At 39.1% G+C, this 13,167-nt stretch overlaps 1 protein-coding gene across 2 annotated transcripts; it reads left to right on the forward strand.

The window, feature by feature from the left end:
- Positions 1-3,769: 3,769 nt before the first annotated feature.
- Positions 3,770-9,707, forward strand: LOC143863701 (E3 ubiquitin-protein ligase RSL1-like). Of its 2 annotated transcripts, none has more exons than XM_077374456.1 (2): positions 3,770-5,694; positions 9,271-9,707. In XM_077374456.1, the coding sequence occupies exons 1-2, from the start codon at positions 4,826-4,828 to the stop codon at positions 9,341-9,343; spliced, it is 942 nt and encodes a 313-aa protein (XP_077230571.1). In that variant the 5' UTR covers positions 3,770-4,825; the 3' UTR covers positions 9,344-9,707. The 2 variants fall into 2 exon arrangements, with proteins under 2 accessions (XP_077230571.1, XP_077230572.1); XM_077374457.1 differs by lacking the exon at positions 9,271-9,707 and adding an exon at positions 6,612-7,318.
- Positions 9,708-13,167: the final 3,460 nt, after the last annotated feature.

Genomic DNA, 13,167 nt, shown 5'->3' on the forward strand with positions numbered 1-13,167 from the left:
AGCCACTAAAATGCTAAAAGATTTGATTCATTTGGTAGAAGCTCATGATTGGGCTAAACGATCAACCAAATCATTTGCACTTCTAGGAATAAAGGAAAAATAGCAAAAACCAAACTAACACACATCCTTTATTGCAAACTAAATCCTTTAGCCCACAAGACTGTGTTAGAAGAGTCCCTTTTAACTTCCAATCTACCTCCATCTGTTTAATGAAACTGTCAGTCTTTCTTTGGTGAAGTGTAAGGACCTCGGCTTCTGTTGAGAATCTTATTATTTGAACACCAATTCATGGGATCAAAACCCATAGGTGAAACTGTTGCAAACCCAAAGTTAGCCGTAGATTTTGAGGGTGAATATTATGGCAAGATACACAAATGAAAAATACAGAAACCAACCTGCTTTCGTGAGGAGAGATGTTATTAGTGACTCTACACTCCTACATAAACAACTCCATAGAGATAGCAAGTTGAAATCATGGAGAATATGAAAAGATAGAAATTTAGAAGATTGGGAAACACTTTTTCATAAAAGTTATTTGTTTCCTAAAGTATAGTTTCTTTTCCTACTATTTAGCAATTTCCTAGTTTTGGTAACTTGATAGCCTTTCATACTTTTTTTTTTTGATAGGTAATAGCCTTTCATACTTGGTAGAAGCTAGGGGTGTAAACGAGCTGAGCCGAGCCGAGCTTGGCCAGGCTCGGCTCGGCTTGTTAAGCTCACAAGTGAGGCTCGGCTCGGGCTCGGGCTCGGCTCGGTCAGGCTCACAAGTGGCTCGCGAGCCTTACCGAGCTCGGGTTATATTATGTTCACACCCGTCATCTTCCCTGGACAGCCCTACTAGTGTAATTTGACTACTTTTTTTACACTATGGGGGGTGGTCCTAGTAACAAATGGGGTTCCAAAAATGAAGTGACATATTTTGCCCCCCCTTTTCACTCCATGGACAACCCTTTTAATGTATATATTAATATATAATATATATATTTAAATATATTAAATTCTTAACGAGCCTTAACGAGCCGAGCCGAGCCTAGCCTAACTCGGGCTCGGCTCGTTAAGGATTCGAGCCGAGCTCGAGCGAGCTTCCGAGCCCGAGCGAAAATTGACACCCTTAGTAGAAGCTCATTGTTAGCCTTTTTTCTAGTTTGGTGGTCTTTCCTACTTTGTACGCTAATAATTGTTAGCCATTTCCTATTTTGTAGGAGTTTAGCTTTTAAACTTCGCTTTTGGAGAATGAATGGACAATTGAGTTTTGCTCAATTGAATTTTAGAGAGTAAATAAAAATTCTAGCTTCACGATTTGGTTGTAAGTGACAATTAGAGAAGTGTGTTTTGCTCGTTTATTTCTCTCTCGCGGTCTGCCTGTGCCGGATTGGTATCAGAGCAGCATAATTCCTATTATTGGTAGGTGGATTGACCATGCCACCGGAAAAATCATCTCTCAAAGTGAGGGGGAAAAATTACAAGTAAAGCTATTTTTTAAAGATCCAAATTATTTTATGAAAGTAAATTAAAAAATTAACCAAAACCATTTATCTTGTAGGAGTTGCTTTTTCCGGGGGAAGTGATATATCCTCCCCTTTTGATTACTTGGGACACCCAGCAACAGTGTATCAATGAGGGGCGGAGGGGCTGATGTACTTCACATCAGAAGGTTTCAATAGACAATATACACTGCTGCTGGGTGTCTCAAGTAATCAAACCATTGAAAGCTTCTGATGTGAAGTACATCAACCCCTCCGCAGTCATTGATACATTGCTGCTGCTGGGTGTCCCAAGTAATCAAAAGGGGCGGATATATCACTTTCCTTTTTTGGTAGGTAAGCTGGGATTGAACCTCCTACCTCTGGTTTGAAGAATAAAGCCTTGACCATTGAGCTAGAGGCCTCGTCTATCTCCATCTCCAACATCAACTGTTGGTGGGCCCTACAATTTATTTATTTAAATCCTTTAGCAAGGTAAGCCCACCATGTCTTTCAAGATGAATTGTAGAGCCCATACCATAGGATGATCCAAACTGTCCATTTGATAGGCCACGTCGTAAATAGGTTGTGTCCCAAAAAATTATTTCCATAGGTTGATCATAGCCCTCCAATCTGATCTAAAGAGATCTAAAGAGAAACTACATATTTTGGAAACCTCTATAGATCGAAGGATTGCAATCATCCTATGGAAATGATTTTGAGGGCACAAGCTATTTATGTTGGGGCCCATCAAATGGACAACTTGGATCATCCTATGGTGTGGATCGAACACTTCATTTTGAAAATTATGCGTGGAGCCTACAATTGGGCCTTTGTTGCTAGGCCCCCAAAATTAGGGGTGCAACTTGGGTTGGGTTCAACCTGATTTTGGCTTTGGTTGGGTAGGCATTTCCTTGGGTTGGGTTGGCAATAGCCAACCCGATTTAATTTCGGGTTGGGTTAGGGTTGAGGCCTTGGCAACCCGACCCGACCTCCGTCCTCTAATTTTATCTTAATTTTCTTTGAGTTATTGTTTTTTTCTATTTTGCCCAAGGTGAACCTAAACCAACCCGACTCAACCTGTCCCGATCTCGGGTAGATGGGTTAGGTTAGGGTTGAGAAATTTAGAGGCAGGTTGGGTTAGGGTTGACCATCTTCAACCCGAGGCTCGGGTTGGGTTGGGTTAGGTTAGGGTTGAGGGAATGCTATCTTGGGTTGGGTTAGGGTTGGCTTCAACCCGATCCAACCCGATCCGAGTTGCACCCCTACCCAAAATCAGCTCCATCAGATGATCAACCCTTTGATCTATAGATAAACTACACCATATATAAATCGTTATAGAATGAAGAGTTAGGATCATCAAATGAAGATGATTTTCATGGTACGACTACGTTGAGAGGTATTGAATGGTTTATATATTTGAACAAGGTGCCACTTTATTTTAAAAGAATAGGTGCACTTCTGTATATATTCCAATATAGAGATGATTTTTGTGGAAAAGGCTTTTTTATTTGGCCCATCAAAGTATTTTTCAAAATAGATTGTATGACCCACACCATAGGATGATCCAAAACGTCCATTTGATGGGCCACAATGTAAATAGGTTGTGCCCCAAAAATCATTTCTATAGGATGATTGCAACCCCCAATCGATAGAGGTTTTCATAATATGCTGTTTCGAATGAATGGTTTAGATCATCCTATGGTGTGGGCTGTTCATTTCATTTTGAAAAACATGCCTTGCTCAAGGATTTATATAACCAGCCGTTCATGTTGGAGAGAGACTGACCGTTTGTAGCTGCCCTAAGATAAAGGAAGTCTATGCAAAGAAAGCTCCCATTAAATGTAACCATTTTCATAAATGTGGAAGTTTGCCGATATGGAAATGTTGTTCAGTGGGAGAGATTGCTTGCTATCATTATTAGGGCTGTGCATTATTCGGTTAAAACCGAAATAGCCGACCGAGGGTTATTTCGGTTCAGTTTTTAAGTGTTTCGGTTCGGTTTTAATTATCAAAATGACAAAATTTTGGGTATAAGTTTCGGCTTCGGTTAGTGTTATAAAAATTCGGTTTATCCGAAAAAACCTAAGTGGCGAGTTGGATTATATGAGATTTGGGTTCCACATTTGGTGGGTCACTTTGCTGATAAAAAACAAGACACATCTTTTGACGACTGGAAAGAAAAGTCCAAAAAATGCCTCATGCTTTTGGCTTGTGGGTCGGAATCATGTGAAGTGCCTTACACGTTACACACACCAACAAAAAGGTGATAAAGACTACCTCCTAATTCTCGATTCCACCGCCAATTCATGGGAGTTCTTGTATTGTTCAAGGGCTGAAGTCTCTTCCCCTTCTCTTCTCTTGTATTGGATTCCACGTTGAATTCGTCTCTTCTAAAAAAGCTGAAGTCTCTCTCCTCCTCTCCCAGTGCAAAATCTCTCTTCTATTTATACTTTTTTATCCTTTAGTTTTTGGGTATGGCTTTTAGCATTTGAGAGCAAAGACCCAAAGAGGGTTTTAATGTCCCCTTTGAATCTGAACCATCAATCCTCATTCTGTCAAGTTTCAACCTCAGTCTCACACCACCAATTACAGATCCATCGATTCCCATAATTTTCCTTACCATTGATTCGATTGTAGAAGGAAGAAGGGTTTGGATTTTTTTGGAAACAAGAAGGGTTTGCTCGTTTTATTTCAATGTTGATATTCGTATGGGCCAATGGATTCTCAGTTTTTAGTGAGTGATTTGATTCCATGATACTTCAGTTTTTTTTGGATTTTGAATAGGGTTTTGGTATTTCTTACTCATAATTCGGTTATAACCGAACTAACCAAAGAACCAATTTTTTTTTCGGTTTCAGTTCAAGTTCGGTTAGAACATAATTCGGTTCGGTTTCCGTTATCTTTTTTCAGTAACCCGGTTCGGTTATTTTTAGCTAATTCGGTTCGGTTTTAACCGAATGAACAGCCCTAAATTCATTATCGATGCCCAAGAGAGAAACATAGAAGAAGGAAAACTTCCGATTGTTCATAAAGTTCAGCAATAAAAAAGGAATCTTTACCGGAATAGGAAACCAATTCGCTTTCTATAGTTTTCTTAGCGTATTTGGAAAATCGGAAGGAGGGTGCCACGTATAATGAAGACAAAATCTACTGAAAGTGAGCCTATGTGGCTGCCCATATGCGAACTGCCTTTTACGATGGACAGTAGCAAATCCCTAGAAAGTTAAATTAGAAACGTCCCACCGATTTTCCACTTTAGTCGCTTTGTAGAGTCGAGAGTTCAAACGCCTCCTCCGGTGCGTAGAATAGAAGACGAGAAGAGAAGTGATTTTGGAGAAGTCTGAAGAACCCAACCCAAAATGATGCTGTTTTGTTTCAACACAGTAAGAGAAAGAGAAGACCCAGATGCTGTTATCATAGAAAAAGGTGATTCTTCATCTCGGCCAGATGTTGTTCATGCAATACAAGACTTAGAAGAGAAAGAAGAAGAAGAGTTCTATACCCCAGTGTCAAGTCCTGAACACCAAAACAACTCAATCTCAGTCTATTCTCTCATCTCTTCTTTTTCATCTTCTATAATCAATCTATCGGCCTTCAACCTATCTCACAGAAATCTTCTTCGGGAAAAGGAATCAGTTACCGAAACAGGCCAATCTTCGAATTCTGACTGGGAATCAATTTTTTGTCCTATTTGCATGGAACCCAAATCGCCAAATGAGTCTTTCACCATAAAAGGCTGCTCCCATGTCTTCTGCTCGGATTGCATGATCAAATACGTGGCTTCTAAGATTCAGGATAACACGGCGAGGATCCAGTGCCCAGATTTGAGGTGCAAGGGGGTTTTGGAGCCGGAGTTTTGCCGGTCGATCCTTCCACCGGAGGTTTTCGAGAGGTGGGGGAACGTTCTATTCGAGTCTTTGATCAGTGGGTCCATGAAATTTTACTGCCCTTATAAGGACTGTTCAGGTCTTTTGTTGGATGAAAGGGGAGGGAGGGTTGTTATAAAGGAATCAGAGTGCCCACATTGTAGGAGATTATTCTGTGCACAGTGTAAGGTTCCATGGCATTCGGGTATTGGTTGCGCGCAGTTTCAGAAATTGGGAAAGGGTGAGAGGGAGAGAGAAGATATTATGCTGATGAACCTTGCCAAGAATAGGAACTGGCAGAGGTGCCCCGAATGCAGGTTTTATGTCGAGAGATTGGAAGGTTGCCCGTTTATGAGATGCAGGTGGGTTTCCTCCCTTTTTTAATTTCATTACTTATTCTGCCTTCTTGTTGTCTTTTCTTTTGAATTTTTTTGCTTCGTATTATCACTCACTTTATTGGTCATTGCCACCCCATCTCTTTAATGGAGGAAAAAGGAAAAAAAAAAAAAACTATATGGGTGGCAGCATTTACCTTTCTTAGTACTGCTATTGTTATTCCTTTCTAATTGGATACATTGGTTGTACAGTTCTAGTGTTGTTTTGGTAGATTGTTTTACTGTTTTGGTTTCTCTGTTCCTTGGCATATTAGCTGCTTGCAGTTATTTGTTTTTATTTTTGACTCATTTTCTTAGTTTTATTTTGTTGAATGATATTGTTTGTCATTGTAATTGCTTCTTTTCTGGTTGCATTTCTTGAAGCATTTGTTTTTTTACCGGCTGGAATCACTGTACTTTGGGGAAGTTAAAGTTTATTATGTTTAATAATTTTTAGTTTAAATATTTATCAGTTTTCCTCATCTTTTATTTTGTTCATAGGTATGACTTGGGAGAACTTCTTATTGACATTGGTAATTTGTTACTGTTTACATATTTGGATTCAATAACTGTTCACTTATTTCCCCAGCTTCCTATTCATGGAAGATTGCCTCTCCGAATGAAAGACACTATCTTTTGCTGGCATTGGCAAATTGAGTCTGGTAATCAGGCCCTTTGAGCCTGAGGATATGACACCTATTCTAAATCTCCTCTCGATGTGGGTATCTTGATCTCATTGGTCATTTTTCCATTGCAGCAGAAACTCATATGGAATGTTTGATTCATCTCTGTTAATCTCCTTACCTTTACCTTTCATCCATTCTAAACCCATTTCCATCCCATTTATCGCACATCATAAGGGAAACTGTTACCTCCTAAACTGAAAATTTTCCTGTTGCTGGCAGCTCCAACGCTGGATAGACACTAGGAGGTGTTATTGACCTTGATGAGAACTGGCCATTTTACAACTCCAGCACCGAATCAACACTCCACTTAGTTGATCTTTTCTCTTCTGAATAGATTTGGACAACCCTCATGTCATGTCTTGAATTCATTAAGCATATCCAAGTTCTACATCCGAAACATCTCATTCTTGGACAAGAGTCATCTAAAACCACTAGAATGAATTCCTATGTTGTGCTATCTTCACTATTCCATTGTGTACTGTTATAGTGGGAAAGAAATTTGCAAATTTTCAGCTTCAACATTAGCCATATTCACACACCAGCGCCAGAATTCTTTCACTGAGCAATCAGTCATCCTGTCTCTCTTGCGGGCATTGCGTTTTCTCTTAATGTCAAAAAATGTACAAAATGGATGGGTGAAGCTGGAACTTCAGTTATTCTAACATGCGGTCTTCTCACTATTAGTGTACTCAATGCTCTCTCTCCCCCTCAGGAGATCGATTCTCTGTGGTCTTCTCACCATGCACACTAATGGCTGGGTGAAGGTAACAGGATAACTGACTGGTGTCCCAAAAAAGGTTATGGGGTGGTGGGGTGGGTGGCATCTTTGAAGATCAGCACACTCTCTCCCCCTCGGGAGATCAATTCCTTCTTCGATGGCAATGGTTCCAATAGGACACAATTCAGATTTTATTAAATCTGCCTAGTTTTCTTTTCTATGGTCTTTTCCTCCTTTTCTGTTTGAGGTTTCAGACTTATTGTTATATTTTAGTTTCTCTTTTTAATGAATGTAAACTTACCCAGCAAAAAAAACGCTTCAGTTATTTTTCCAAGGACTATTTCTGGACAGCAGGGGCAGGTGCAGTACTGATAAACAGCTGAGAACATATGGGTTTTTTTAAACAACCAATTACTCCAAAAGCTTAAGCTGTTAGTTAGTGATGGTGTTATTTAAATCATTTATACTTCAACATCCCCCCTCACGTGTGACCCATCTTTTTGGGTTGGAGAAGAAAAGTATCTATTCATTTCATTGATTTGAATCTTGATTTAATACAATAGAGAAGAAGTTGTCGTAAAGCCCTCGTAACAAAAACATAATCTGCAACAATCAATTTAATATAAAAGGAAAGACAATAAAGTAGCAATGAAATAAGTAAGAAGATGCAATAAACTAATCATGGGAAGATAAAAGTGCTTTGTATATTTTATCACTCCCCCTCAAACGGATGCGTGAGAAAAGAAAAAGTGCTTTCTATATTTTATCACTCAAACGGATGCGTGAGAAATGCATTGATTTGGAAGGTAAGATATCGAAGACATGGCCAGGAAGACCTTTGGTGAACATGTCAGTAAGTTGCCTTTTACTACGAACAAAACGGACTTGGAGAGTGCCATTAACAACTAGCTCACAAAAAAAAGTGGTAAACCATCTCAATGTATTTAGTGCGAGCATGAGAACTATGATTAGCAATCATGCTGGTTGAACTGACATTATCGCAATAGAGTAGGTGGAAGCCCATGAGAGTTGTGACTTGTACTCAGCTTCGGCACAGGAGCAAGAAACAGTTGGTTGTTTCTTTGAGCCTCATGAGAGAAGCTTAGGGCCAAGGAATACACAAAATCTAGTAGTGGAGCGGAAGTAAATGAATGACCGAGTTTACTTATAGGCAGTGCCTTATCATCACCAATGTAGACTTGGTCAGATCCATCATAGTTCTATGATTGTTGAAGGAGGGATGGATCAAAATCCATATAAATGGTCGATTGTGAATCAGGAATCCATTGTGAATTGCAAGGACTATGTTGCTGCCCTTGATTTTGAGGACCATGATGCAAGCCTGTCAATGGCTGAGGTAGCTGCCTTTGATTTTGAAGACCAAGATGTAAGCTTGCAAATGCCTGAGGTAGCCCATTATTGCGAGAAGAACCATTATGAAAATATCACTTATTTGCCCCATGACCAAATTTCTTGCATATTTGACAGCGATCCAAACCATCAAAAGATCTATGGTTAGATCGGTTGGTGTTGGAGTTGCGAGATTGATTGATTGATTGGAGTTGCGAGATTGATTATTGTTTCTTTATTTTAAGCTTCTCTAACTGGCTGTCATAATTCTCAACCAGTAATCAAGGGCTAGGGAGAAGTTTGAAATAAAAGGTGCACTGCCAAAATGAAAAGAAGATGTGCATTACTATTTTTATTTATTTATTATTATTATTGGTTTTATACCTTTATTTTTATGTTTTAGTTATCTTTTGTGACAATTGCTCTGAGTTGGTAGTTTCATGCATATGTCTTGTTACTGGTAAGTTCTTTCTGTGTCAATCTTTTTTCTATTGTTAAGGGAAAGCTACAATCTTTTTTCTATTTTTATTCTCTGTCACATTCCCCCATCCTATTTCTAACTCAGAATATTATCCTTTGTTTTTCTATCTTATCATTATATTTGGACCAGCTAACTAGAGGTACTTCATGGCTCTTTGTTTTGATATCTGCTCTCTTTTTGCGAATCTGAATTGCTATACTTTTGTAGTATTCTAGCAGCTTATGAATAGGATAGTCTTGCTTCACTCTCACTTCGAACATCTGCCATGCATATACTGTCGTAAATTCTCTTGTGAATATGAAGATTAATTTTATTTTCTGTTTCTCCAGGTGTGGCATTGGTTTCTGTTACCATTGTGGGGCTAAGTTGAAGGACCATTACTGTCGTAAATGTAAGCGTTAATTACAGCTAATGTGAAAAGTATTGCTATTTTTTTGTTTTACTGGAGTATCTTTTTATGTGGTCTCGTTAAATGATATGATAATATGCAAACCATTTAGATTCTTAAACTGCTACTATCAAACTTGTTTTACCAAATTCAGTGATGTTTGGGTTAATTTAGAAGTCCCAGTAAGAATTGTTGATCGCCCTTTTCATCAGACAAACAGATGGGACCGGGCGTTCTTAAGGCTGCACAGATCACCTGTCATTTTCTGTTGGTTTTATGTTTGATGTCTTTACAGAATCAAGGCCTCTATGGATACCACCAAAATTGCTTTTTATTTGCTTTAGATTAATCTTATTTGCGTATGGGATATTAAGGCCACTTTGGAAGTCATTAATTAAGATAGACCTACAAGTTTATAACTATTCTTTGCATGCAACTAGTTTTTTAGGCGTACCCAAAGAGGTCCCAAACATTTTTATAAGAAAAGCTATTGCTTTGGTTGAGGTCTTGGGGTTACTTAGGCCTGTGATCTTGGTCTACGTAGACACAATGAGGTTTTTGATTTGCTTTGTGTCTCATTAATCTCATGGATATACTTTTACCAATAGATTTAGAGATGCCTTATTTTAGGATTGTGAATGCAAGGGCTATGCTTTAATGAGGGAAAATGTCAAAAGGGCTGTTACACCCCCCTTCCTAAAAGACACTTACTGGGCCCCACTTCAACTGATTGCAACCGCAAGTCCTACCTCAGGATGGGACCATATGACCATGTAGTTTCCCTCATTATATCCTACATGATCAAAGGTCTTGATTTTACATATATGCTCCCACCTTCTCTCTGTTTGACCCAAAAATTGCCTTTCAGTGGAAGTCTCATTCCGTGTGGTGGTTCATGACTTCTTATTAGAAATGCAAAAACAGATGGGGGCCCTTAGGTTCGTTCCTGAGAGCCACTCTGGGCTCCACTTTTGCCTCATCGATCTGTTCAGATCCTTTAATCCAACCTGGGGCCACATTGCACCAAGCAGGATCACTACAATCGGAACCTAAGGTGGATCAGTTCAGAATGCCTTAGGTTTAATCACGAGAGGACAACCAGCTGACGTGCAATTCCACCCCTGAAAATTGGAATTTAGGGGATATCCGCCAAGTCCCTATACACCCCCCCCCCCCCCCCCACCCCACCCTGAAAATTGGAATTTTCTGTGTTTTTGATAAAATACCTATAGTGTAGCTAGAAAAGTGTTTCTGCGCGCATTATAATGCCTCCCATTGGTGAATTTTGTGGGCCCGCAAAGTGGGACCCCGCTCTGTTTGGTTCCTGGGATTTATGTGGGAGAAAAAAATCCAAGGAGATTGGTGGGAAAAAAAAAGTCTATGAAGTATCCCGGTAAAATAAAAATCACATGTTTAGTTGACCGGACTATGGTGGGAAAAAAAAAACCTTTGTTTGGTTGCTTGAACTGTTGGGAAGAAAAAAAATCTTTTCAAGCTTATTTTTGGTTCCTGAGATTATTTTGGGATGGGATGAAAAGGCAATCATTACAAGTAAAAAAATTCTAGAGCTAAAAGGCAACCAAACATGGGATGGGACCAAAATTTTCCTAAAACTTCCTGGGACAAATTTTTTTCTCGCAACCAAACGGAGCGGCGTTATGAACGTGGTACAGTGCAGAAACGCTTTTCTCGTCTAATTCCTTCATCCAACAAGCAACCCAATTAACTCTCTCTCTCTCTCTCTCTCCTTGATAATTCGTGTAACTACCAAAAAGAAATCCGGAGAAACTAATGGGCGAAAGCCGAAAGGAGAAGTATGTGATAAGGGAATTACAAGATTTTATTTAGTCCAATATTTTTTAAAAAGTACTGTGGGCCCACTTGATAAGATGATACAAATCGTTCATTTGTTGCGCCATAAATAGACTCTGTAAATCATCTCCAAAAGACGATCCTCACCCCGCAATCATTAAGGGCAGGATGGTCCTAACCCTCTACGCATTATAGAAACCTCCATAGATTGGAGGGTTAGGATCATCCTATGGAGATAATTTATGGGGTGCAGCCAATTCACATTGTGGCCCAGCATATGAATGGTTTGTATCATCCTAGGAAATGGGCCCCACATTACTCTTGAAAAAATAGTAAAATACTTGACTTCACGTTCCTAATCAAAACATAGAATTTGCATTCGCTTGAAATTATTATATTAGGGTTAGGGTTTAGAGGAAAGTGTTCCTAAGCTATAGCTCAGATAAGCTCATCTCTCAGATAAGCTTATCTGAGCTATAGCTCAAAAACACATGTGGCCCCACATTTTTGGGAGATCCAAAGCATTCATTTGAAAGGCCCTTCCATGGATAGAGTGTGTACCAAAAATCAGCCTAATAGGATCATCCTAACCCAATCAAAAGTAGAGGGGAAAATGGACAGACAATGTGTGTTCATGTTTCTGCCCATTTTCCCCTCCACAAATGGTAGGGCTAGGATGATCCTATGGGGCTGATTTTTGGTACACACCCTATCCGTGGAAGGGCCTTCAAAATGAATGTTTTGGATCCCCAAAAAATGTGGGGCACATGTGTTTTTGAAATATAACTCAGATAAGGTTACCTGAGCTGTACCTCAGGAACACTTTCATCTAGGATTGATATTATATGTAAAGTCTTGGAGTTCTTCCTTGTTTACTTTTCCAACAAATATAATGACAAAATATTACTAATAACATGAGTTTATAGTGTTCCTGATTTGTGTTTTTTCTCGCATAACTTCTCTAATTATTTACGTCTCCCTTGAAGCCAATTTAACCCATGCTAAGAACATCATCACATAATAAAGATCAACGATCTAGAACATATCCAATGGCTAAGATGATCTCCAATTCTTTCGCGTGGGTCCCACCAGGCTAAAACTTTTGATAGGTATGAAAAAAGATTATCAATGATTTTTTAAATTAAAAGATTTTAAAAAAAAATAACGGTAGCCAATTTTATTGAAAAAAAAGACTGAGACGGTCGAAATGCAAAGAGCCAAAAACAAAAACAAAAAGAAATACAAAAGAGAGATTAAGGGGGAAGAGAGTCAAAGAGAGCTAAGGCTTCTTTAGAGACATCAACCCAGCGTTGGCTCTTCGGCATAAAGTCACGGGTTTGCTCCCTGTTGACGAGTGTTCGAATCCCGCCCCCGACTTACCTGATCCATGTGGTGAGTGGGTCGTTGCGTGTATCCGTAGGGACTAGTCCTACTCCCGAAGGGGGTGGGGACATCCTACGTCATCAAAAAAAATAAAAATAAAAAATCTCGTCTCTTGATTAGCATCAACGATTTTTTAAATTAAAAGAAATTTGAATTAAAAATTATTTCATCTTTTGATTTTTTGACTTTCTAGGATTTATGTGGGTAAAGGTAGGAGACAGAGGAGGGGACAAGCATTAATTAGAGAAAGATATTATGATGAGTAGAGAGAGAGGGTAGAGAAAGAAAGAGAGACCACTATTTTCAAGACATGATTTTGCTGATGTCACCAAGAAAAAGCTGATGTGACCACTAAATATTCTCCCACATAAATCCTAGGAAACAAAAAAACCCAGCAACCAAACAGAGCTGAGGTCGAAGTGATTTTATGTCCGACAAAACAAGATACCTCCATTACATTTCCGTATAATTTTGGTTCCAAGGAGCAGTTCAAATATCCATTTCAGCATTTGGAATTTTTGATGAAAATAGCTGCTAAGCAATGTCGATTGTTGAACAGAGTTGAAAACAAGTTGTTCGTTTTCAATCGCTTGTTTCTGGCTCTTCAACAGCTCGTTTTTGTGTTTTGTAGTACAGCTAGGAG

This window comes from Tasmannia lanceolata, unplaced genomic scaffold (assembly GCF_043159265.1).
Source record: "Tasmannia lanceolata isolate RefF3 unplaced genomic scaffold, GAP_Taslan_0.1 ptg000044l, whole genome shotgun sequence".
Taxonomy (NCBI): Eukaryota; Viridiplantae; Streptophyta; class Magnoliopsida; order Canellales; family Winteraceae; genus Tasmannia; species Tasmannia lanceolata.